The 23,809-nt window shown below is 35.3% G+C and overlaps 1 protein-coding gene across 2 annotated transcripts in view; it reads left to right on the top strand.

Moving 5' to 3' along the window:
* LOC126885294 (cilia- and flagella-associated protein 43) overlaps window positions 1-23,809 on the top strand; it is a 132,202-nt gene that overhangs the window by 32,539 nt on the left and 75,854 nt on the right. For both annotated transcript variants that reach the window (XM_050651807.1, XM_050651806.1), the window contains exons 4-8: window positions 2,070-2,283; window positions 5,424-5,543; window positions 10,213-10,485; window positions 13,996-14,238; window positions 16,352-16,669. In XM_050651807.1, the coding sequence (XP_050507764.1) occupies window positions 2,070-2,283; window positions 5,424-5,543; window positions 10,213-10,485; window positions 13,996-14,238; window positions 16,352-16,669 (1,168 nt within the window). The remainder of the gene's footprint in view (window positions 1-2,069; window positions 2,284-5,423; window positions 5,544-10,212; window positions 10,486-13,995; window positions 14,239-16,351; window positions 16,670-23,809) is intronic.

The following is a 23,809-nucleotide window of genomic DNA, read 5'->3' as shown; positions in this document are numbered from 1 at the left end:
AAGATAATTTTGGAACTTTGTTTATTTTGTTAATAAAAGCAAATATAATTCTATACATAAACGGAAACTACTAAAACGACTTTAATATCCTAATATAAAACAAAACTAGGTAGGTACATATTATACTACGGAAAAAACAGATTGATGTTAAGCTATTTTAAAGAATTTTTCAACTAACTTTTATTTTTTTTATATCCTTTGATAATTTAAGTTTTTACACCATATTTTTCGGCCAACTTTTGTGAATTTAAATCATATTTATAAATAGTGACAAACGTTTGTCTTTTACAAGGTTTTACGACATTTTATTATAGGATTTTAAGAACCTTGTGACCACCGACCCGATGCAGGTTATTTAATCTTCTGTTTTGGTAGATACAATAGGTCCTAATAAATAATACTGGGAATTTCCATCAACAAATAGACAAAATTATTTTAACAAAATTATTTTGGCCGACATTCACATTCAATTTCCATAAAATGGGCTTTAAAAATATGTGATTATTTGGCCGCGTCCGTATTATAAAGGTGACCGTAAATAGCATGTCATAAATAAGGGAATATACATATATGTAATTGGTTTGTGGAATTTTGAAACCGGCCGTAAGTACAGGTGGCCGGTTTTGGAAGGTGGCCGGTAACACAGGTTTTACTGTAATCAGTATAACACCAACACCACTCATACTCACTGATTAATTTTATTGGCTTTTAAGATAACTCATTTTTCAAAGCTTCATCAGTTCTTCAGAGCATTTCTTCGAGGGCTATTAATTTTATTACGGCATAAGAGAATAGGCGTTTGCTTGACTTTCAGAATGTACTGATACTGAAAACGGCGTTTTGCGTGTTGCTATTAATTTGCTGTCGCACATGCAGCGACAAGTTTAGACTTGCAAAAAGTACTCGGAAAATGTACTCGTATAATAAACGCGGGTACCGGGTATTTTACCCATACGCTACGAGTATGAGTACCGAGTACTTTATTGAAAATGTACTCGGGTACTGGGTACTGAGTACCCAAAATGTACTTAGAGTACAAAATTCGGGTACTTGTACCCGGGTATTGCCCAGCTCTGTCTGGGGGCCGTAATCACAGCTGACAACGATGTTACTGAAGAAATAAAACACAGAATCCAATCTGCAAATCGCGGTCTATTCGCACTGGATAAGCTTATAAAATCAAAAAATCTTACAAGAAGTTCCAAGATCAAAATCTATAAATCCATCGTCAGACCTATACTAACATAATATAGTTGCGAAACGTGGACCATGACAAAATCAAACGAAGAAAAGCTCAGACGTTTTGAACGAAAAATACTTACCACGACATTAACACAAACCAGTATAGGATCAAAGCCAACTTCGAATTAAAAGAACTCTACAATGACACCGATATTGTCCAAGAAATTAAATCACAGCGACTAAGATGGGCAGGCCACGTGCACAGACTTCATAACGAGAGACTTGTAAGACTGGTATGGGAGGAGATTCCTACAGGCAAAGACCACTCGGACGTCCCAGAAAGCGATGGAGAGATAACATCCAAGCAGATCTCCGAAAAAGGAACATCCCATTTGACCCTAGGTTGATGGAAGACCGAACAAATTGGAAGAAAGTTGTACAGTCAGCCAGGGCCCATCCAGGGTTGCAGCGCTACGTGATGATGATGATGATAACGGTCTCCATTCGCTGTAACATTCTGGCCAGCCTTTGTTTTAAAGAAATATAGATCGACGATTCCACCGGTCCATAAACCGCACCAAACAGTTGTTTTTTCTTGATGTAATCGAAACTCTTAAACCTCTTCGGGATGATCATCACCCCAAATACGGGCATTTTTTGAATTGTGTATGCTTGTAAACCAATATCCTTACGTAAGTCAAGCTGTTAAGTACGGCGACGAATCGATTATTCATTATTTTCGCATACACTATCCGCTACCGCCGCTATGTTTTCTTCAGTACGTGCTGAATGTGTTCTATTTGGTCCCGTGCAACAATATTTACATTATTGTCTACTATCATAGAAAATAATATAGAATCGAATTAAAAATATTGCAATTATTCTAGATGTAACTGGAACAAACCGGTCCACATGGTTCAATTGGGTGTCGATACTAAGGAAGTGTACTTCTGGGATCTGTACACATGCTGCAAAGAAATAGTGATACACGAACGTCAAGTGCAGGTGACGCATGTGGACAATTTGTCTTTCTTTACCCATGCTATGTGGACAACAGAAGGAGGACTATTTATATGCGACACAAAGGGAAATCTGTACACCGTAAGTTATGCTCTATTATATATATTTATATTAAATACTAGATTAACTAAATTTAAAAAGAAAGTAAGCTAAAATATGATATTTACGGGGGTTCTACAGTCATTGCCGCGTTCCTCATTTCGATCTCCACCTTTTTCGGTCAGTCCATACTTCCTCATTTATGGCTCTATCTCTCATTCCTCTGGTTCCTTTTCTCCATTCCAGTGCTGGTCTTTAGAATAAAATAGAATAGAAATATGCTTTATTGCCACTGAAAATTTTTACAATTTTATGGACAAAGCTTACATACAGTCAAAAGAAAAACACAATATAAATAACAAATAACAACTACAATTTACTAAAATTAGACATTCCCTTGACTTTTGTAGGTGTATAATTCTTTCCGAAGTTATATAGGACCTATGAGCGGCAAGATCAGCTTCCACTTCAGCTGGACCAATTCCATAGGCATGGTTAAATTCTAGAAGAGCTTTTCGTAGTTCTTCAGTCTTAGTAGGTAGTCCTGCGGAAGCCAAAAAGAGTTTCACGCTGGTGTTGGTATATCCGTCGTAAAATACAGAAGCAGGCTGATCGTGAAGAAAAGCAAGATGTAGTTTAATTGCCTTTAAGATGTCCGGTTCCCTTAATCTTACAAGAAGATATCGACTGCTCGAGTTATTAGTTAGTCTAACTCTTGGTGGTGTTAAAGGATCCAAATTTATGGATGGTTCCAAAGTATCTTTCTTAACAAAATTTATATGGGAACGGAAAGGCTCTTGAGATTTGCAAATTGTGATGGCCTGCTTGTCTGTAAATATATTGGTGTCTTCAACTTCATTTTTGTTGTTGCTTGGAATGGTAATTGGGTTTTCCAAGCTAACCTGGCTTTTGATGTACTTCGGATTCATATTTTCTTCAGATGAAGTCTTTGGTTCAGAGTGTGGTGATTCTGTAGACCATTTAATGTTGACACCAGATGGCCAAATTTCCTTATTAAATCATAAGTCGATAGATGGTTTGGATTTTATGCCTATTTGAATGCGGAACCAGTTGCTGTGTTTGCGTCTTTAAGGAGAGCGTAACATCTAATATAATCCTTAATACCTAGCCTCTCTTTAATGTAGTGAACTATTTGTATAGGGGTGTATGCTGGGATTAAATTACTGATAACAACAAAATGACACTTATCTTCTGAAACTTTTGATTTTCTTTCTGGACAGGTTTGGAAATGTTGAGGGTCTTCAGTTTGGGTGCTTGAAGTGACATATACTATCTTTTTTTAGATACCTCTTTTTCAGTTTGTATCGCAGGTAGTTTGTTGGAAAGATTACTTATCTGATTAGATATTTCGCTGATGTTTTCAGATAGCCTTTGTAATCCCAATTTTATCTCGGATGAATTTGAGTCTTCAACTTGAACCTTAATAGTATCATCGGAACAGCCGAAAAAAACTGACGATATATTGAAGATATCTTGTTGCATTTGCCGTACCGATTTTAAAAGATATTCAGGATTCATCAGGCTATTTAATTTATGGATCTCGTCATTTTTTTTTTGTAAGGTAATCCAATTTGCCATCTTTTTTTGTTAATAAATCGTATGTCTCCATGAAAACGGGCAAATTATCAGTCAATTTTTTAGTTAGTTGAATTAAGGCATTAAAGTTCTCTTGTGGTATCTGATTTTTTGATAGATTTGTTATTTTTTCATTTAAATATCTGAGGCTAGGCGAATCACATAGTGTACAGAAAAATCTTAAATTTGAATTTTTTGGGTCCAGGAGAGTTTTGGTGATGGTCTTGTTGTTTCCAGAACATTTCATACAGAAATTTCGCTAACATTCCCCAAAACAACGAAGCTTATTATATTTGTCATTTTCGGGGAATTGATGTAAACAATTCTCACAAAATGCTAGTTTGCCATGGTTATGGTCAAGGCCAATTTGCAATATTTAACTGGGTCGTTGATAAACAAAACATAAAAAAAAATTAAACAAAGCTGGTGCAAAACTTACAGTTTCGTTCACTCCAAAAACAATAACAAAATAACAATAACACACTCGAGTATGTCGATCGCTGAACAGAACAAAAACAAAACGTGTTAACACACCGACGATTCACATACTTTCTCTCCTTCTTCTTCTATTCCATGGAACATAGTTTAAGGCCTATTTTGGCCATCGTTCATCATTCATTCGCATTACATACCCGTACCATAAAAGCTGTTTGGATTCTATTTTTGGATCTTCCTCTTCTTTTTCTTATTTCTTCATTTGTGATGCGATCAAGTCTAGATATTCGACACCCTCTTCTTAGATAGTCCATTTCTACTACTTCCAGTTTTTTCTTCTCGTTCATTGTCATTCGCCAACATGCAGATCCGTACGTCAAAATTGGTTCTACAACCGACTTAAAGACTTGTAGATAGTCATTTTGGTTTGTAAACTAATTTTAGGAGACCAAAGTAACGAGTTTAGTGTTTGTAACCACATTTCGGCTATGTTGTATTTTCTGCTGGATGTCCCGTTTCGAGCGATGCTCCTTCCTTCACTATGACTGTCCCTAATTATTTAAATTCTTCACATTTTTTTATGTCTCTAATCGAGATTTGTGGATCTCTTTCTTCGTCCTTTATTCTAAGACATCTAAGATATTCTGTTTGTTTATTGATTGTGAGTCCTCAATTTTCGTATTCTTCGGTTAACTTTCGAATCATATAAGCCATGTTTTCCTCATCATTTGCCATAATCATTTGATCGTCAGCGAAGAAAAGAGTTGATATGTACTTTTGTTTCCAAGTTATATTCCCATTCCTGTGCATTTTGTTCTCCAGTTGTTTAATGCCGAATATAGATTTTGAATAGAGTTGGGGACAAAGAACATCCTTGTCTTAAGCCTTTTGTGACAGGAAACGCGTCTGAAATTGTATGTTCTATTTTGACGGCACTTTTTGCTTTGATGTACATGTTCGCTATAGCGAACTAAAATATGATCCATTTGCATAAATGAGTTCAGTTTAATCAAAGTACATTAAGACAGAGGAAGATGGCACTATTATCCATATGAAAAAACTGTCAAAGCTTTCATATATTTTCTTCATTTTGATTTTACTAATAACTATATTTATGTACTAATTTTTATTTTTTTTTTTACAATTTGTAGGTAGATTTTGAATTCAATTTAGAGAGAGTTATAGAAGTCAATTTAGAAGGAAGTGGAACTCCAAGTCTTACTTGGTATAAAGGTGGCATTGTTGTGGCAGGACCCGATAAAGTTATTAGAGTAAGCAAAACCACAATAAATTTCAATTCATGTGTTTATAATTTTTATAGACTACATAAAAATGTTTCAATTTCTTACTTGTGTACCATACATAGTGAACTTATTAAGCAGTAAACTTAAAACACTGATAATAGACAAGGCAAAAACGGCGGGTTCGTTGGGAAAAATATTCCCATGAGATTTTTTTGCATAATTACATTCGTGAGACATCCCAGAATAAGGTTCAAGAAGTCGCCCACGTGAAAAGTGGGCCAAATTTTTTTAACAATTTTTTTTAATCAAATTGCAAAAATCAATATTTTTGGCCCGGACAATTTTTTTGTAGGTTTTTTGGACCATTCTGGATAAAAAAGGTCTCTTATAATTTTTCTCTAAAGTTGATTGTTTTAGAGTTATAAGCAATTTAAAATTGAAAAAAACGAAAAATTGCGATTTTCAAGGCTTAATAACTCGGTTAAAAGTTATTATTATGAAAGTCAGAAAGTGACTAAATCAAAGTTTAATGTCCCCCTACAAGATCCTGAAGAAATTTTTGTCATTATTTTATTACTAAGCTGTTATTTTTAAGTAATAATATTGAGCGCCATGCACGTGGTAGCCGGCCGTAAATGCTGAGTGCGAGAGAGATGCCACTCCGGCAGTCCAATTGTGCATCTTACTTGCACTCACATTTACGGCCGCCTACCGCGTGCATGGCGCTCATTATTATTACTTAAAAATACCAGCTTAGTCATAAAATAATGACAAAAATTTCTTCAGGATCTTGTAGGGGGGGCATGACTTTGATTTAGTCACTTTCTGACTTTCATAATAATAACTTTTAACCGAGTTATTAAGCTTGAAAATCGCCATTTTTCGTTTTTTTCAATTTTAAATTGCTTATAACTCGAAAACGATCCACTTTATTGAAAAATTATAAGAGACCTTTTTTATCCAGAATGGTCCAAAAAACCTACAAAAAAATTGTCCTGGCCAAAAATATTGATTTTTGCAATTTGATTAAAAAAAATTGTTAAAAAAAATTGAACCACTTTTCACGTGGGCGACTTCTTGAACCTTATTCCGGGATGTCTCACGAATGTGATTATGCAAAAAAATCTCATGGGAATATTTTTCCCAACGCACCCGCCGTTTTCGCCTTGTCTATAAAAGTATACACTCGAACGCACCGTTGCTCAGTCGTTATAGATTACGGGCGGGGTCGTTTATGGAGGTGAGAAACCCAAAAGAAATTATCAAAAACAACAAAAATAAACAGCCTACCACCACACCTCTCAAATGTTTTGTATTTCCAGTTTTGTTATATGGAATGGAAGCGTGAACAATGATCGCAACAATGTGTGTTTTGGGTTTTATTGGCACTGGTTTTCACAACCAACTGGCCAGCCAATTTCATAATGATTTTTTAGACTATAACTTATCACTAACTCAGGGGAGTAATGTGTAGTGTGTGTCTTGTTACTTTGCAAAATAGACGTCATTGTCTTTGCAAAGAGACGCTAATTGTATCCGAACGTCTGCGGTCCCTCCGGTGAGTACCGATTCCACAAGGACAGAAACTATTTTCATTTATTAATTTATAATAAACGAAACATTTCTGACCCTGGTGAGATTCGAACTCACGACCATTCGGACCTTTCGATCCAAAGGTAGGCGCTCTTACCACTGAGCCACAGAGGGGGATCGCAACAATAATGAATAAATTAGAGGCCTTCGAAATGTGGGCTTACCGACTACAAAGAAAAGAAAGTTGGAATACTTGGGTCACGTTATGAGACACAGTAAATATAGAGTACTTCAGCTAATTATACAAGAGAAATTAGAGAGCAGAAGGGGTTCAGGAAGGAGGAGTCACTCGTTCCAAAACTTGCGGCAATAGTTCAGATTGTCATATCTGCCGCACCATTCAGATCTGTCGTAAACAAAGTCAGAATAGCCATGTTAATTGCCAATGTTCGGAGCGGACAAGGCACGTGTAAAGGATTTATATAAGCATCCAAAAAATAAGAGTTAATCCATATCGATTTAATTTTTAAAAGTCTTAAGCAAATATTATTTACATGCATTGTTTGGATTTCGTAAATGGGTGACATTGGTTTTGTAATCTAGGCTACTCATTTTGAAAACACCGAAGTCAGCAATTATACTGCTATTAGTAATTCACGGTCACATTCAAGTATGGTCAATCATAACAAACAATTGGGATTTATTTATAGATACGTAGAAATTAAAGAAAGAGGCTATTCATTATTCAGAAACCGACCTGGTTAGAGTATAGACGTTATCCATCCCTTACACCAACTAGTTATTGTCGTAGATGGTGACTTAAATAAATATATTCCGGTAATTAGTGTTTCAACTTAATCAACCCCATCATCGGGGGTTGCAACCCCCGTACCACCATACACGCGAAGATGAAGAAGAATTGAATCAGATTAACTGGATGTGAGCTTCGGTGCAGTCAAATACCTATGATAATGGGCTGGAGTCAAAAGAATTTGCTGAGAAAGCGAAAAGTTTTAGGAGAATCAAGAAGAAAATAAATGTGACAGTTACACCAATCAAATCTTGAACCCTATAATATAGTAACAATGAGATTCGGTTCGACAGAGAGATGAAAAATAAAGTAAAAATGAAAAAGTGAAAATAAGAAAAGTAAAGAGGGCATAATATGTATTTAGAAATTAATGTTTTATTTCATTTAGCAAATTAAGCTTGGGTAACTTAATCAACAGAGATGGCGGCACAAATGTTATTTCTTCTTCAGCAACGGGCGAAAATGGGTCTTCACACCTTAATTTTCAACGGAAAATGAATAGAATAGAGAATCGGAATACACAGAACTCTACATGACCTTACGGGATATTTTTCAGTAAAATTTTTAAATGACTTATGCAGCCTGTTTGAAGGGATTAGTTCAGTGGCGTAGCTGAAGATTGAGGGGCCCTCCCGCGACAATTTTTGTGGGCCCCCGTATTAGAAACATAACGACAACTAATATCACTAACCTATAATTACTAAAATATGTGTAAATGACAATATTTAGCCTTTCTTTAATAAGTCTTTATCAGTTAGTGTTAATAGATTTTTTGGAAATAGACATGAAAACCTATTATATGTCTCTTAATCCGACAAACCTATTAGTAAATTGTTGTAATGTTATATCTGAATTTTCATTAAAACCATTAACTTCAAAACTGTTTCTTCTAAGCTATTTTTTCGTCGCAGCTGAGCTCATCGTAAAATTTTTTTATTATCCGTTTATTCCGGTATATTCCAGTATATTCGGTAAATTCCGGTGTAATACCCCACTATTCTGCTATTCCTGCTGCTTCTGCTAAAGTTTCGGAAAACGAATTTCTCATTTCTCGAAGATTATCACAAGTTTTTTAAAAAAAGTTGAAGGGCGACCGTTAACCCTGCCGTTTCAGATTGCAAAAATTTTGATGTTAGATTAATAAAGTTAAGTATTTTAGATTAAATAGTAATGTTAACGGCAAATTCAAAATTATTCATATGCTCTAATAATGTATTAAATTTTTCATCGTTTTTTTAGATAGCAATGAAATTTTCGTTAAAGATTTCATTACTTGTCGGAAAGCTCGACGCAAAGCCATAACAGCATCATGTCTGGATGACCACCAGGTTTCACATAACCTTTTAAGTTTTGGCAAACGCGATGAATCCAAAGTCGTAATAGTACATAGTAGATCCCATCTTTTAATACTTGCACTAAAAAATCATATAATCTCTTAATTATATCGTAAAAAACAACTTCTGTACAGTAACAACGGCATCATTCAACACTAGGTTCAGATTATGGGATGCAAAATGAACATAGGAATCTGTTTTTTCAATGTCAGGTATGCGCCTTTGTACGCCTGAATATACACCACGCATAACGCTTGCCCCATCATGCCCCTTTTATCTGCAGTTGTGTACAAAAAGGTGCTTTCATTGTATAAATTTTAAAATTTCATTCACAAGACCTTCTGCACTTTGGTCTAATATGCGAATAAATCCCAAAAAACTTTCAACAACTTGTGCTTTGGACGGTAAATTATTTTCATCGCAAGTTCTTTTTACATACCGAAAAATACACTAAGCTGATCGTGTTTTGAAATATCTTGAGTGGTATCAAAAATTATTAAATAAACAACTTTTTTTTATTAAATTAATCAATTTATTTTCAGTTTCTTGAGCCAGCAAATGTATAACTTCGTTTTGTATTTGGGGGCTTAAGTAATTTGTTTTAAGTTATTGTTTTTATCGATTAATTTAGCTAAAACATGATCACATTTACCTACCTAGTAAAAGATCGCCTGAGAAAAAATTACCTTTTTGGAATTTACTTTCATCTAAACTACCAACATGTCCACGAAACGCTAAATTACACCCGGAAAGAGTAAGAGTTACGTCATTTACCCGTTTCATTACTTCCTTCCAAATTCCCTATTTTGACGCTTATTAGGAAAATATGTTTTGGTCCCCAATTTAAAGAAAGTAAGTGTTAAGCTTGAAGGCTTTAAGGGGCCCCTCCTAACGTCGCCCCCCCCCCCCCGCCTTGCGGCTACGCCACTGGATTAGTTTGAATATTTGCAAACAACAGCCATAACTAGTTAAAACAGATAGCTAATAATAGGTAAGTATAGACTATGTTTTCTTGTAGCACTATAAAAAATTGGGAACTTGGAGTTGTGACTGGACCATTGATCTCGAAAGTCCAGTACATAGAATTGCATCGGTGAAATCAGAATATCTTATTGTAAATGATGAAGACGGCGAATTAATGAAGTTAACCGAAACCGAGGATGCTTTGTCTTTAACTAGTACGTCAGTGGCAATCAGTGACTTTTGTATGATATATCCTTTGGGAGACTACATAGTGGCGCTAAGAAAACAAACTAATCTTGTAGTATTTAAAGTTGAGACAGGAGAACAGGTGAGGTATCGGCTATTTTTATTGAATTCGTTTTTTGTTTGATTCAATATCGACGGTTAAACGGTAAAAGGTTGTAACCCACAAATCAGCAAGAAGTAGAAAAACGCTTTAAGTAATTTTATGAGGAATTAACCTAATAATTTTTTTCATTAAGTTATAGATGAATAATTGATCTACAAATTAATGAAAACTAATTTTAGCTTAATTCCTCATAAAATAAATAAATTTTTTAACATCCAATCTGTCTCATTAAAACAATAAGCAATATAGGTATATAATTATTGAAAAATAACATAGAGGGAAGCCGCCCAATGGCGAGCACCCAGTAAGACATATAAGATTATAATTTTAAAATAAGACATAACAGTTACTTGGAACGTAATACATCGATAAAATTTAGTATAGTGGACAGTTCAGACAATAAACATGATTATTAAAAGTCTAAAAAAACATGAATAAAAAATCACTGAAACTAAAACATGATTTATTTCACCGCACTGTGACACTGCACTCTGTTTCTCCCAGTTTCTCCAGATGTACTAGAGGTCAAAGGGTCAGGTCTTTTCAATCTTCTTTCATGTGAAATGTTGAGCAGGTCCGTGGCGAGAGGATTTGGATGGCAGGATAGTCTGGTCTTGCATGTAGAATTTACAGCAGATATTGCTTCGCTAACAGTTGGAAAATTAATGAAATGTAATGTTTTTCTACTTCTTGAAAAAAGTTGATTTGTGGGTTACGACCTTTTACCTTTCAACCGTCGATATTATTACAATAATTAATATTAAAATTAAACTCACCAGGATTCTGGATTGAACCGCGTCGATATTCACGGAGCCGAGCTTTCGACGACCTCTCTGACGTCATCTTTAGGGCTTTCTGGGTCTCAGTCTCCTGAGGCCCAAGGCACTGCCCTGTTCACTGGACACTAGAATACTGCTGTTTACAGGGGGGACCCGTTCATTATATCGTGATTCGTTGGAGTGTTGCTTGGGTGGGGTTGGCGCAAAGATTTTTGATGGTGGGATTTCGATTGGTAGGTCGAAGGTAACCGGGTGCCGTCGTCACTTTTGTTTAGACAATTTGGCCGTTTTCGATCTCTATGGTTTCTCTGATAATTCTTGGTTTATAGAAGCGGGTGTAGGTTATGGTTCTGGAGGGTTTAAAGTCAATTTTGTGACCTGTATTAAGATTCATATATGGAATGTTCATAAATCCTATTTTGGATTGTACGACTGGTTTGGCCTATGTAAGATCGGGGACAGTCAAGGAATTTCATAATCGTGTTGTTAATTTAGGATGATGTGTTTGACTGATCAGACCAGAGATGAAAGTTAACTAATTTTGATGGGAAATAAGCCACAATTTTACACAAAAAATTATTTTGTTAACGGTTCAACGTCCAAATCGGATGCAAAATATTAATATCTTTGTATTTTGACAACGGCATCCGATCGAAACGGACGTCGAAACGTTAATAAAATAATTTTGGCCACAAGAAAATAGTTTCAGAACAACACAGAGATGAAAGTTTTTGTTTGGGGGGGGGGCGGGAATATTATGTTTATTCCTCGTGGTTTGCGAATTTTGTCGGTTTTGTCAGTAACAATTTTGTCGGTAAATTTGTGGATGCTCCTATCGATATGATTTTTCCTCGTATATATTTTTTCACGAGCCTTACGTACTTCTCATGAACCCATTTCTCTCTCATACATCTCCATAGCTCTTGTTTAGAAACTATTATTGATTAAAGTAGTCATTCCGCAATTTTTACTCCTGGTCAAAAGAATCCGGACACCTTAAAAATGGGTCATTTTTGATGTCTCAAATTTACTAAACCTGTTGTCCGATTTAAGTGATTTTTTAATATAGTATATCCTTAGTATTTAACAATATCGCTGTAATAATATTGTTGCTAGACAGGTAAATTGTCATTTTATACCGGGTGTACCAATCAAACTGTGTTTTTTTAAGTTTGCCTCACCCTGTGGAATATTCTAGCATTTATATAATACTGAAATTAAAACCCAACTATAGCCTCAGATTTTCTTAACATTTTGTTTTGTATTCATTCGCTTATGTTGGATAATAAAAAAGTTAGGTACTTTAACAACTAGCCATGTTTTTCATCAATACAGGGTGTTTTTAAGAAAAAATAATGACAGTTTTCTTTATAAACGTATGTTCACAAATGCTTCGTTTGCGAGATACGGAGTGTTGAAATTTTTCTTATAAACTGACGATACGTATTATTGCTCTAAAACTGGTTGAGATATGCAAATGAAATTTGGTGGGTTTTAAGAGGTAGTTATTGCGCATTTTTTTACATACAATTAAAAATTTTACATTCACCATTGGCGCGCATACGGGTAATATGACCTGTACGGGTAATGGTCTGAATTTTTTATAGAAAAAAATAATATGTCACTAAGATATTTCAAATTAAAAATCATTTTGGAATTTCTCGTTCAATTTATAACAAAAAATCTTTCTTGCCTTTTTTTCACCGTTTTTATGCAAAAAATAAAACATCTTAACGGTTACAAAGTATTTGAAATAAGTTTCTATGCATAAGGAAACTACCTCGAATACTTTTTATGCGTTAAGATGTTTTTTTTTGCATAAAAACGGCACCTCGTATGAAAAAAATGCAAGAAAGATTTTTTGTTGTAAATTGAACAAGGAATTCAAAAAAATTTTTTAAGATTTTTAATTTGAAATATCTCAGTGGCGTACTAATTTTATCTTTAAAAAAATTCACACTATTACCCGTACAGGTCATATTACCCGTATGCGCGCCAATGGTGAATATAAAATTATTAATTGTATGTAAAGAAATGCGCAATAACTACCTCTTAAAACCCACCAAATTTCATTTGCATATCTCAACCGGTTTTAGAGCAATACATATCGTCAGTTTGTAAGAAAAATTTCAACATCCTGTATCTCGGAAACGAAGCATTTGCGAAAATACGTTTATAAAGCAAACTGTCATTATTTTTTCATGCAAAATTACTCCTTAAAGTTTGTCATACTTATTTAAAAACACCCTGTATTGATGAAAAACATGAATAGTTGTTAAAGTACCTAACGTTTTTATTATCCAACATAAGAGAATGAATCAAAAAACAGAATGTTAAGAAAACCTGAGGCTACAGTTGGGTTTTAATTTCAATATTTTTTAAAAGCTAGAATATTCCACAGGGTGTGGCGCACAGGAGAAAAAAACACAGTTTGATTAGCACACCCGGTATACAATGAAAATTTACCTGTCTAGCAACATTATTATTACAGCAATATTGTTAAAGAATAAGGCTATAATATGTTTAAAAAAACACTTAAATCGGACAACAGGTTTAGGAAATTCGAGACATCAAAAATAACCCATGTTTAAGGTGTCCGGAGATTTTTGAGCAGGAGTGTACCTATTAATGTATTAGTAGTAAGACGGAGACATTCTGCCATATTTTCTGTTATTTACTTTATAACTCGCTAAACCACATACAATTTTAGATGTCAGGGATGACCTTAAAATCAGCAGCTACAACAATAGATGCCAATCCAGTGTATCCATACTTAGCAGTAAGTTTCCAAAATGGTTTGGTCGAATTGGTCTCAATTTACAATCCATTAAAATTAACAAGCATGTGTAATTTTCATTTATCTGAAAAGCCGATTGATAAAATTCGTTTTTTTGAACATGGACAAATTTTGGTCACAGCGGATCATAAAACAGGAGATATATTTATAATTGAGGTAAATATATTATTATTATTAGTATATCATTATTTGTTATTTTAAATTTATTTTTTCTACAACCGTGTTAAAAATGCAATTTGTAGCACTCCATGCGTGCGTTAAAAATGCTACTTTAAGGCACTAGTGCTTTAAAATATTTTTAAGGTACTGCAGTTCGTATTGACCGTATAGACAATTTTGATGTAATGTCAAAAAAATATAAAAATGAAATGTCAGTCAAGTTCAAGTAAAAGTTTTTGTAGATATTGTCCTGTAATTACGTTTGTAGAAAAAATATTGTATGATATGCGTGTTAAAAAGTACATTTTTAAGGCACTCATGTGAATTGCAGAACTCGCTATCGCTCATTCTGCAAACTTTCACATGCTTGCCTTAAACGTGTACTTTTAACACTTACATCATAAATAACTATTAATAATGAATTCTGTATTTGGAACATTTCTTCTTCTCAAGAAAAATTGAATTCAAGAAAAACAAATAAAATTGGTGTATTTACTGAAAGGTATTTTTTTTTAATTAGGGGGATTCCCACAGATCTCATTATACCATCTCCTTATAGCGCTCATTATAGCGCCGGCGTGAACTTGCGAAGAGCGCTCCATATTCCGTAGGATCCCTACTTAACACTTATTCTTGAACATCTATATATTTTTTTCATACACAAGTAAAAACTTCGTTTGTACAATGGTATAAAAAGTTTATTAAAAACTATTAAAAAGCCATCCAAAAGGATTCGCAAAACGTTTTCGATCTAGATCAGATCATCTTCAGTGCGTTCTGCTTAGTAGATAAAACTAGCAGCCTTATAAAATTGGTAACATCGAGAAATATGGTTTACATATTTTGGTTTACATAATATATCGGTTTACATGTTAATAATCTGATAATTGTAGCGACTCCAAGTCGATGTTAAAAGATTAAATTTGTTAGGAGTACTCAAAGGGCAGCATGGTTCTCTGCTCGATAAGAACGTGTGGTTCTTGCCAGTTCAATGGACACAGACCAACCGTAAAACCGACCAAACGAAGTTTTTACTTCTGTATGATTTTTAATTATGGTATACAGCCAGCTACTGGGATTTTCCCATTGATTTTGTTTTTATATTTTTTGAAGTTATACTTCTTTACCGCATATGAGGGTGAATTTTAATAGGATTAAAACCTTTGATCCCGGCGCAGTCGCATTACAACTTTGTTCTGATTGGATGTTCAAATGACATGACAAAAATTATCCAATATGGCAGCTGTATCACAGCTGTGGGACTGTGGTTTGGTTATGTATGGTGTATGGTTGTTGCGTTTTAAAATTTGTAGGAAGAGAAACAACAAACAAAAAGTTAGTTAATGGTTATACTGCCTTTTTAAATAGTTTTCATATTATATTTTTGGAATTATTAACATAGAAGAGATGATTGTTGCATGTCAATGTGAAAGCCCATCAAACTGTGACTAGTATGAGTGCCGCAAAATTACTGATAAAAAACCTATTAGCTCGAAGCCGTAGAAAACTGTGGATAACAACAATCAACCGGGACGATCTACGATCTCGCTTATTCAAAGCTAAAGAATCTTACACTGGTAAGTGTTTTAAAAATAGTAGATCAAATTTTGTTATGATATTGTCAAATTGTGAAACGTCAAAATATTTATATTTCATTTATTAACATTAATATAAATAATACAACTTGCGCAATTTGAAAAATGTGGTTTAAAAGGTTTTTTATTATAATTTTGTGTCTTTGGATTTGTCTTCCTTGGGCGTAAAATAATAAAACATCTATTTTTATATTTCACTTGTCACCGTGATGTGTAAATATGTATATCTGACACGTTAATAGTATGTGCCTTGATGGTCTTGTTGGTAGAGCATTGGACCAGAGATTGAGAATTCGCAAGGTTGCGGGTTCAATTCCTGGACGATTCATACTTTTTTCGTTTTTTTTTAATATTTGGCATTGTTAAGTTTTGGTTAAATTTTTGTAATTATTGTTAATTTTTTGTATTGTAACTGTTAAGTAGGTATATTTATTTCGTTGAAATTATATTATAATAGAATTATAACTTCTTACGTGCGTACAAAGTACAAACACATTCTTTTTTTTTTATTTTAGGGTGTACCTGGAACTCAGATGCAAGTTAATTGTCACGTAGAAGTAAAACAACAAATTGCAGACTTCATTTTGGTTGCTTCTAAAACTTGTTTGCGATTGTTTGTTTTGCCTGTAACATCGAAATATTTAGCAGGAAACAAAATAATCAGATATTGTATTATCGGCAAGGAAACTGTTAATATTAAGGAGTATTATTTTGAACCAACGGGAACATTGTATTCTTATTTAAGCCCCATTCAAGGACCCTTGAGAGATAGGATATTTTTTGCCGTTCCTTTTGCTTCAAAAAATTTGCATCAATTGGAAACTAGGAGAGGTGTAAGTATTGATTGTAGACATAAAAAACTATTCATTGTGTTTAAACTTAATAAAATGGATTTGAAAATACATTGCGATATGCCATTTACCATATAAAAATTTTAATAGTCTGTTAATATAATATCTATTACCTGCTAAGAAGCCAAGAATTGCTCAACGTAAGATGGAAAGGTCGATGATTGGTGTGTCATTGCGGGACCATAAATATAACAAACGAAGTGTACAGTAAGGGAAAAACCCCTTAATATATAATATAATATGTATCAAAAATGTATATAATTTTAAGTAATTTAGGTTGTTACAAAAAGATATTATTTCTAAATATGCAAAAAAACGAAGGTTGATTAACGCAGTTTTGTTTATGTAACCTCGTAGAGGCTCACGTATAGTTTACTTTTCAAAGTCCAAATTATAAGGAGATATAAATAGCCCACAGAGGGATTATCAAAATCAATATAGTATTGTTATTATCAAGATCGTTACTATGCTAGTGAGCGGTCCTACGAGAAGGGTGTCCTGAAGGACCACCCCTCGAAACAACATCTTAGTAACCTTATGTTGATTGATATTGTAAACCGTAAATAAAGTTATAAAGTTAGAGTCAGTGTTTCAACTCGACATTCCAACCCTGCAAGATTATCATGGCAATCTACAGCTGAGATTATAGCTGAGATTATAGCCATCGAAAAAGCTCTAGAATGGATCAAAGAGAATAATATTGAAAAAGCTGTGATAATAACAGACTCCAGATCTGAAATATATGCAATTGAAAATACTGATTTTAGTTCATACAAATCAAAAATTTTATGTAGTATAAAAAATAATTTGTCTAAAGTGGAAGTAGTATTTATATGGGCAAAAGGGCATGCCGGTATACTGGGTAATGAGAAAGTGGATGAGTTAGCCAAAGATGCAATAAAAAAAGGTGAGATACTAACTCACATCTTATCGACAGATGCAGTAAATGACGTCAAAGTTAGAATAAATAAAATATGGAAAAAAGAATGGAAAAATTTTACAAGCATGTCAAAAAATTTATATTTTTCTTTACATCAAGAACTTCCTCCGCCACCTGAATACATATTTAAATATAACCTGCCAAAGCAAGATATTTCTACTATCGTCAGATTAAAAACTCGACACGGGAAATATGAGGCACATCTGCACAAATTAGGAATAATTTATTCATCAGTCTGTTTTTGTGATAATGTTTCGATTAGAGATTTAAACCATATTTTCTTGGAATGCAAAATTAACGAGAGATATATAAATCAATTATATTACAATTTACGACAAACACAAGTTCATTTTCCAATTAGTATAGAATATCTACTAAGTTGTCATAAAATGGAAATATTTAAATTACTCATAAACTACTTGAAAGAAACAGATATAATCATTTAAGTGAAATACGTATAAATATAACAAAACTAATAAATTGAGGTAAAATAAAATAAAAATCTGTGGCTAACGGACTCGCATCCAAGCCATTTTTTCACACACTCACACACACACTCATGGCAATCTACCAACGTAGCACCAACGTAACATGGCGACCCTGCCAGGATAAACCTGGACAGCTGAGACGACAGGACGCTGAGACGAAGTAGAATATGGGAAATAACCAAAGCAAGGAGAAGGAGGAGCAAGTATTTATAATCCAGGCGGGAAACAGCGGAGGCACCACAGGTACCAAAGAAAAGGGATACGATATATCCATTCCTGAAATATTGGGAATAATAGCGTTTGGCTCACGTATAGTTTACTTTTCGTGAGCCTCTACGAGGTTACATAAACAAAACTGCGTTAATCAACCTTCGTTTTGTTTGCATATTTAGAAACAATATCTTTTTGTAACAACCTAAATTACTTAAAATTATATACATTTTTTGATACATATTATATTATACAGTAAGGTGTTTTCCATTACTGTACAGAAGAACTACGATTGAGAACAGGAGTCACAGATATTGTATATCAGGTGACTAAACTTAAATGGAACTGGGCCGGTCATGTGGCCCGTCTGACAGATGGGAGATGGACAAAGAGGTTGCTCGAGTGGAGACCAAGAGCCGATAAAAGAAGTAAAGTAATGACCACTAATTGGAATATAAGCGCCACGACAGAAGACAGTGGACGGAAATAGGGGAGGCCTATATCCAGCAGTGGATGCAAAGGGCTGATTGATGATAACGATGATATCTATTACCGATCCACGTTGGGCGCCAATGCGTAACAATATAACAACTAAGTATTATTATTAGAGGAAGTCTAGGTGTTGTACCAATTGATACCAAAATGAGAGATCATAGGTTAAGATGGTTTGTTCATGTTCAATATCGAGACGTTAATCACCCAATACGAATAATTGCTGAAGTGCAGATTCCTGTAAGGAGTAGGAGAGGAAGACCAAAGAAGACCTGGGGGAGACGATTAGGTAGGACATGTTCGTAAAGGGGACTAATATTGATATGACCCAAAATAGAATTGTGTGGAGAAATGCAATTAGAGAAGCCGACTCCGCATAGGGATAAGGCAAAGAAATGATGATATTACTACAGTGAAGTCACTAGCTACATCTCTCTCCTATAACGCTACGGCCCAAGTTGGGTCCTGGCCTCCCCCAGAATCCTTCTCCAAGTATCTCTGTATCTGGCTGCTCTTCTCCAGTTGTTCACCCTCAATATCTCTTTAGCATCGGTTCTCACTTTGTCTCTCCACCTCTTCCTTGGTCTTCCTACTGACCGACGTCCCACCATAGTGCCGCTAAGTGTTCTACTAGGTGTTCTGTCGTTATCCATTCTTATAAGTTGTCCTGTCCAGCGCAATCTTTGTATTTTTGCATAATTTGCTGTAGAGGGTTCTCTGTAATTTTGGTATAACTCATTACACTAGCTACATCATTGGATGTTAATTGTTAAGGCTTCAACTAGCTCTACCCAGGCAACCAAATAACGTTTAGAAAACGTTGAAAAGACGTCATAATTATCACCAAACCACGTCAGTTTATCACGTTTGTTTGACGATAGAGACGTGATATCAAAAACGTAGTTTTTATGTCGTTTTTAGATTATTTTTCATTTTATGGTTTTAAAAATACATAATAATAATTATTATTCGTTTGGGCATTGTTGGTATTGCAATTTTTCATTTAACTGTTTTAAATTTAGCTTATAGGCTAAAAGTCAAACCAAATGGAAGACTTTATAAAAAAAATGCATATAATTACAATAAAATTAGAAATACCATCAATACAACATTATAGAATTTTCACTTTTTATACAGGGTGTCCAGAAACTCTACCGACAAACGAAGACAGGAGATTCCTCAGATAATTTTAAGACAATTTAACCCAATTCACCTAGTTCGAAAATGCTTCTGAAGGGAGCTAGAGCTCTTTGAAGATGGCGTCATGAAATTAGTTTTTCTTAAATACCTCCAGAAGGCTTCTATTTAGAAAAACGAAAATTGGTATGCGTATTTACTTTTCAGAGATGAATCGATTCCATCGATTGCAAATTTCTAGTACCGGTCATAGGCGTCCGTTTTGGGTAGAGCAACGGGTATTTTATCGTATAACTTTTTTGTCCTTAACTTTTATGCATTTTTGACACCGGATTATTAAATTGTGAGGTATTCTAGTACTAAAAGGTACTCTTGCTTTAAGTCGGTAGGATGCACGGTTTTCTAGAAAAATCGATATGAAAGTTTTTCGTTTTTGGAATTTGAAAAAAAAAATTGAAAGAACTTTTCAACAAAAAACGAAGTATTTTACCAACATAAAGTAAGAGTAACTTTTAGTACTCGAATACCTCATAATTTAATAATCTAGTGTCAAAAATGCTCGAAAATTCAAGACAAAAACATTATGCTATAAAATAACTGTTGACCTACCCAAAACGGACGCCTATGACCAGTTCTAGAAATTCGCAATTAATGAAATCGATTTATCTCCGGAATATAAATAAATGTATCAGTTTTCGTCTGTCTAAACAGTTTTTTTTTGAAATTTTTTTTTTGTAATTCAGAAAGTGAACAATTTTCAAATCGATTTTTCTAGAAAACGGTGTGTCCTACCGATTTAAAACTAGAGTACCTTTTAGTACTAGAATACTTCACAATTTAATAATCCAGTGTCAGAAATGCATAAAAGTTAAAGATAAAAAAGTTATGCGATAAAATAACCGTTGCCCTACCCAAAACGGACGCCTATGATCGGTACTAGAAATTTGCAATGTATTGTAGCGTGATTAGTGTAATTACTTCTAATTACAATAAAACTAGCGGTTCGTAATTTATATACGACTTTATTTATATCAGTTACAGACGAATTTATCTTATACACTAAACTTATTCACAAAATATGCCCGTATTTATACCCAGTTGTTATTCTGGAACAATCGACTCCCATCTCGAGCTATCGGCTTGTTCCGCCTACGTGACGTACCTTCCAGAATTCTCCGGCGAGGCCTAGCACATCCGATTACGTCATTCTCGAGGTGTTTACTGTTATACGGGGATCGGCCAAGATTTCTCTTCCGCTACACTGCTCCCCTCTTAAGATCTGAGCGTCTCGATCAGCAACTCTAAATGAAGGCCCAGGATGGCGGAATCTACACGACTCTCCAGCTCTGCATACACCCTTCAAGAAGAAATAACAGTCTACTGTCTTTGAAGGGTACGACATCTTCGGGTTCATGCAACACACAGTGATTTGTACACCAGTTCCTCTGAAGACCACTTCAAGCATGCTTCTCACAATCTTCCAATCCAGATTTTCTACTGCATGGCCTATTTTTGGTAAAGCCAAATTTTTGATGTCATAATTACACACGATTTTCTTCAAATTAGTTAGAGCACGCCATATGTTCTCGTAGCTTGGCGTGTCCGTATAAGACTTTCTGGTCACCATATACAGCAAAGATCGAGGACCATCTTCCAATCGCAGTACTCTTCCAATTTTAGGCTGCTGATTTCTTAACTCGTCCAGGCGGCCGAACTTTCTATTGAATACGGACGATATTCCTTTAGTCATCTCGAGGTCTTGGGCAACACAGTGGGCCAGAGAGACGTTTTCTGGAACACCAAACAGATCTTGCTGAACTTCTGTGGTCACGCCGAATCTAGCACTCTTTCTCGCTGCGTAATTTGACATAAATTGATTAAAACTTGGCTGTGCGACATCTTTCATCTCCTGTTGGAGGACTCGTGCTTCTTCTGTTTCATTTGAGCCAGCATATGGTGCCAGACGATTTATGTGAATAACTTTTGGTTTACCGTTTGGCAACTTCTTAATTCTATATATTACGTCATTTATTTTCTTCTTAACTTCATATGGACCTTCCCATTGTCTTTGCAGTTTAGGACATAAGCCTCGACGACGTTGCGGATTATAAAGCCAGACAAGATCACCTACTTCGAAGCTTTCATTCTTGCATCGAGAATCATATTGATCTTTCATTCTGTCACTGGCTATCTGGATGTGTTGTCGGGCAAGTTCATGAATGTTGTTCATTCGTAATTTCAGGCGGTCAACGTAGTCTTCGCCTGCAACATGTTCCTCGGAAGGTCCGCAGCCAAACTCTAGGTCGCAGGGCAACCGAACTTCACGACCCAACATCAGGCAGGTTGGTGTTTGACCTGTAGTTTCATTTACGGCCGAGCGGTAGGCCATCAGGAATAAATGAATGTGTTGGTCCCAATCTCGCTGATGTTCAGATACAACTTTGGACAAGTGTTTACCCATCGTTCGGTTCATCCTCTCGACCATCCCATCTGATTGAGGATGCAGGGGTGTTGTTCTGGTCTTATTGGCACCAATCAATTTACAAACGTTTTGGAAAAGAGCTGACTCAAAGTTTCGCCCTTGGTCGGAGTGGATCTCCAAGGGAACACCAAATCGGCTAAAGAATTCTTTAACAAGTACCTCTGCAACGGTAGCAGCTTCTTGATTTGGTAATGCATAGGCCTCAGTCCATTTTGTAAAATAATCCATGGCTACCAGGATGTATTTATTTCCAGCATCGGTTTCTGGAAATGGACCTGCAATGTCGATAGCTACTCTTTCCATAGGACTTCCAACATTGTACTGTCTCATGGGTGCTCTCTTTTTACCAACCGGACCATTACCGGATGCACACAGTTCACATTTTCGGCACCATCTTCTTACATCATCTTTACAGTTCACCCAATAGAACCGTTCTCGAACCTTTTGCAGAGTCTTCGTAATACCAAAGTGTCCACCTGATGTACCGTCATGCAACTGACGCAATACTTCTGACACTTTACTTTTAGGTACAATTAACTGAAGCTTAGATTCTGTACCATCATCGTTCTCAAAGGTTCTGTACAGAAGATCATCTTTTAGTACCAGGCAATTCCATTGGCTCCAGTAGGCCTTGACTTCTGGACTACATGCACTAATGTTCTGCCAACTAGGTCTCTCACCTTGCCGCATCCAATCCAATACTCTTTTTATACATGGATCATCTTCTTGGGCGTCTTGTAACTGTTGGGGCTGCCATTGCTCATTAATTACGGTGGTTCGTCTCACGGGGCAAAATCGTTCCTCTAATTTGGCACAGTGATTACAATTCGCACTGCATGGTCGTCTCGAAAGGGCATCAGCATTTGAGTGAACTCTTCCGGCCCTGTGTTCTATCTCGTAATCATATTCTTGTAATCGTTCTAACCATCTTGCCATCTGGCCCTCTGGATTACGGAATTGTATGAGCCATTTTAGAGCAGCGTGATCGGTGCGAAGAAGGAACTTTCTGCCATACAAGTATTTATGGAAATGTTCGCAAGCCTTCACTACACCCAGCAGTTCTCTTCTGGTAACGCAATAGTTTCTTTCCGGTTTCGACAGGACTTTGCTGAAATAAGCGATGACTTTTTCCTGTCCGTCCTGGATTTGGGAGAGAACAGCTCCTATAGCACTGTTGCTAGCATCGGTATCCAAAATAAATTTTCCTGCCTGTCCCGGGTAGCTTAATATCGGTGCACTGATCAGAGCCATTTGTAGTTGTTCGAAAGCTTTTTGGCACTCTTCACTCCATGTATATTCTTTGCCCTCCTCCGTCAACTTTGTTAGGGGCTTGGAGATATTGGCAAATCCTTTGACAAATCGTCGGTAATATG

The sequence above is a fragment of the Diabrotica virgifera genome, chromosome 5 (assembly GCF_917563875.1).
Source record: "Diabrotica virgifera virgifera chromosome 5, PGI_DIABVI_V3a".
Lineage (NCBI taxonomy): Eukaryota > Metazoa > Arthropoda > Insecta > Coleoptera > Chrysomelidae > Diabrotica > Diabrotica virgifera.
Note: the sequence above shows the minus strand (reverse complement) of the source record. Positions and strands in the feature narration are given on the sequence as shown.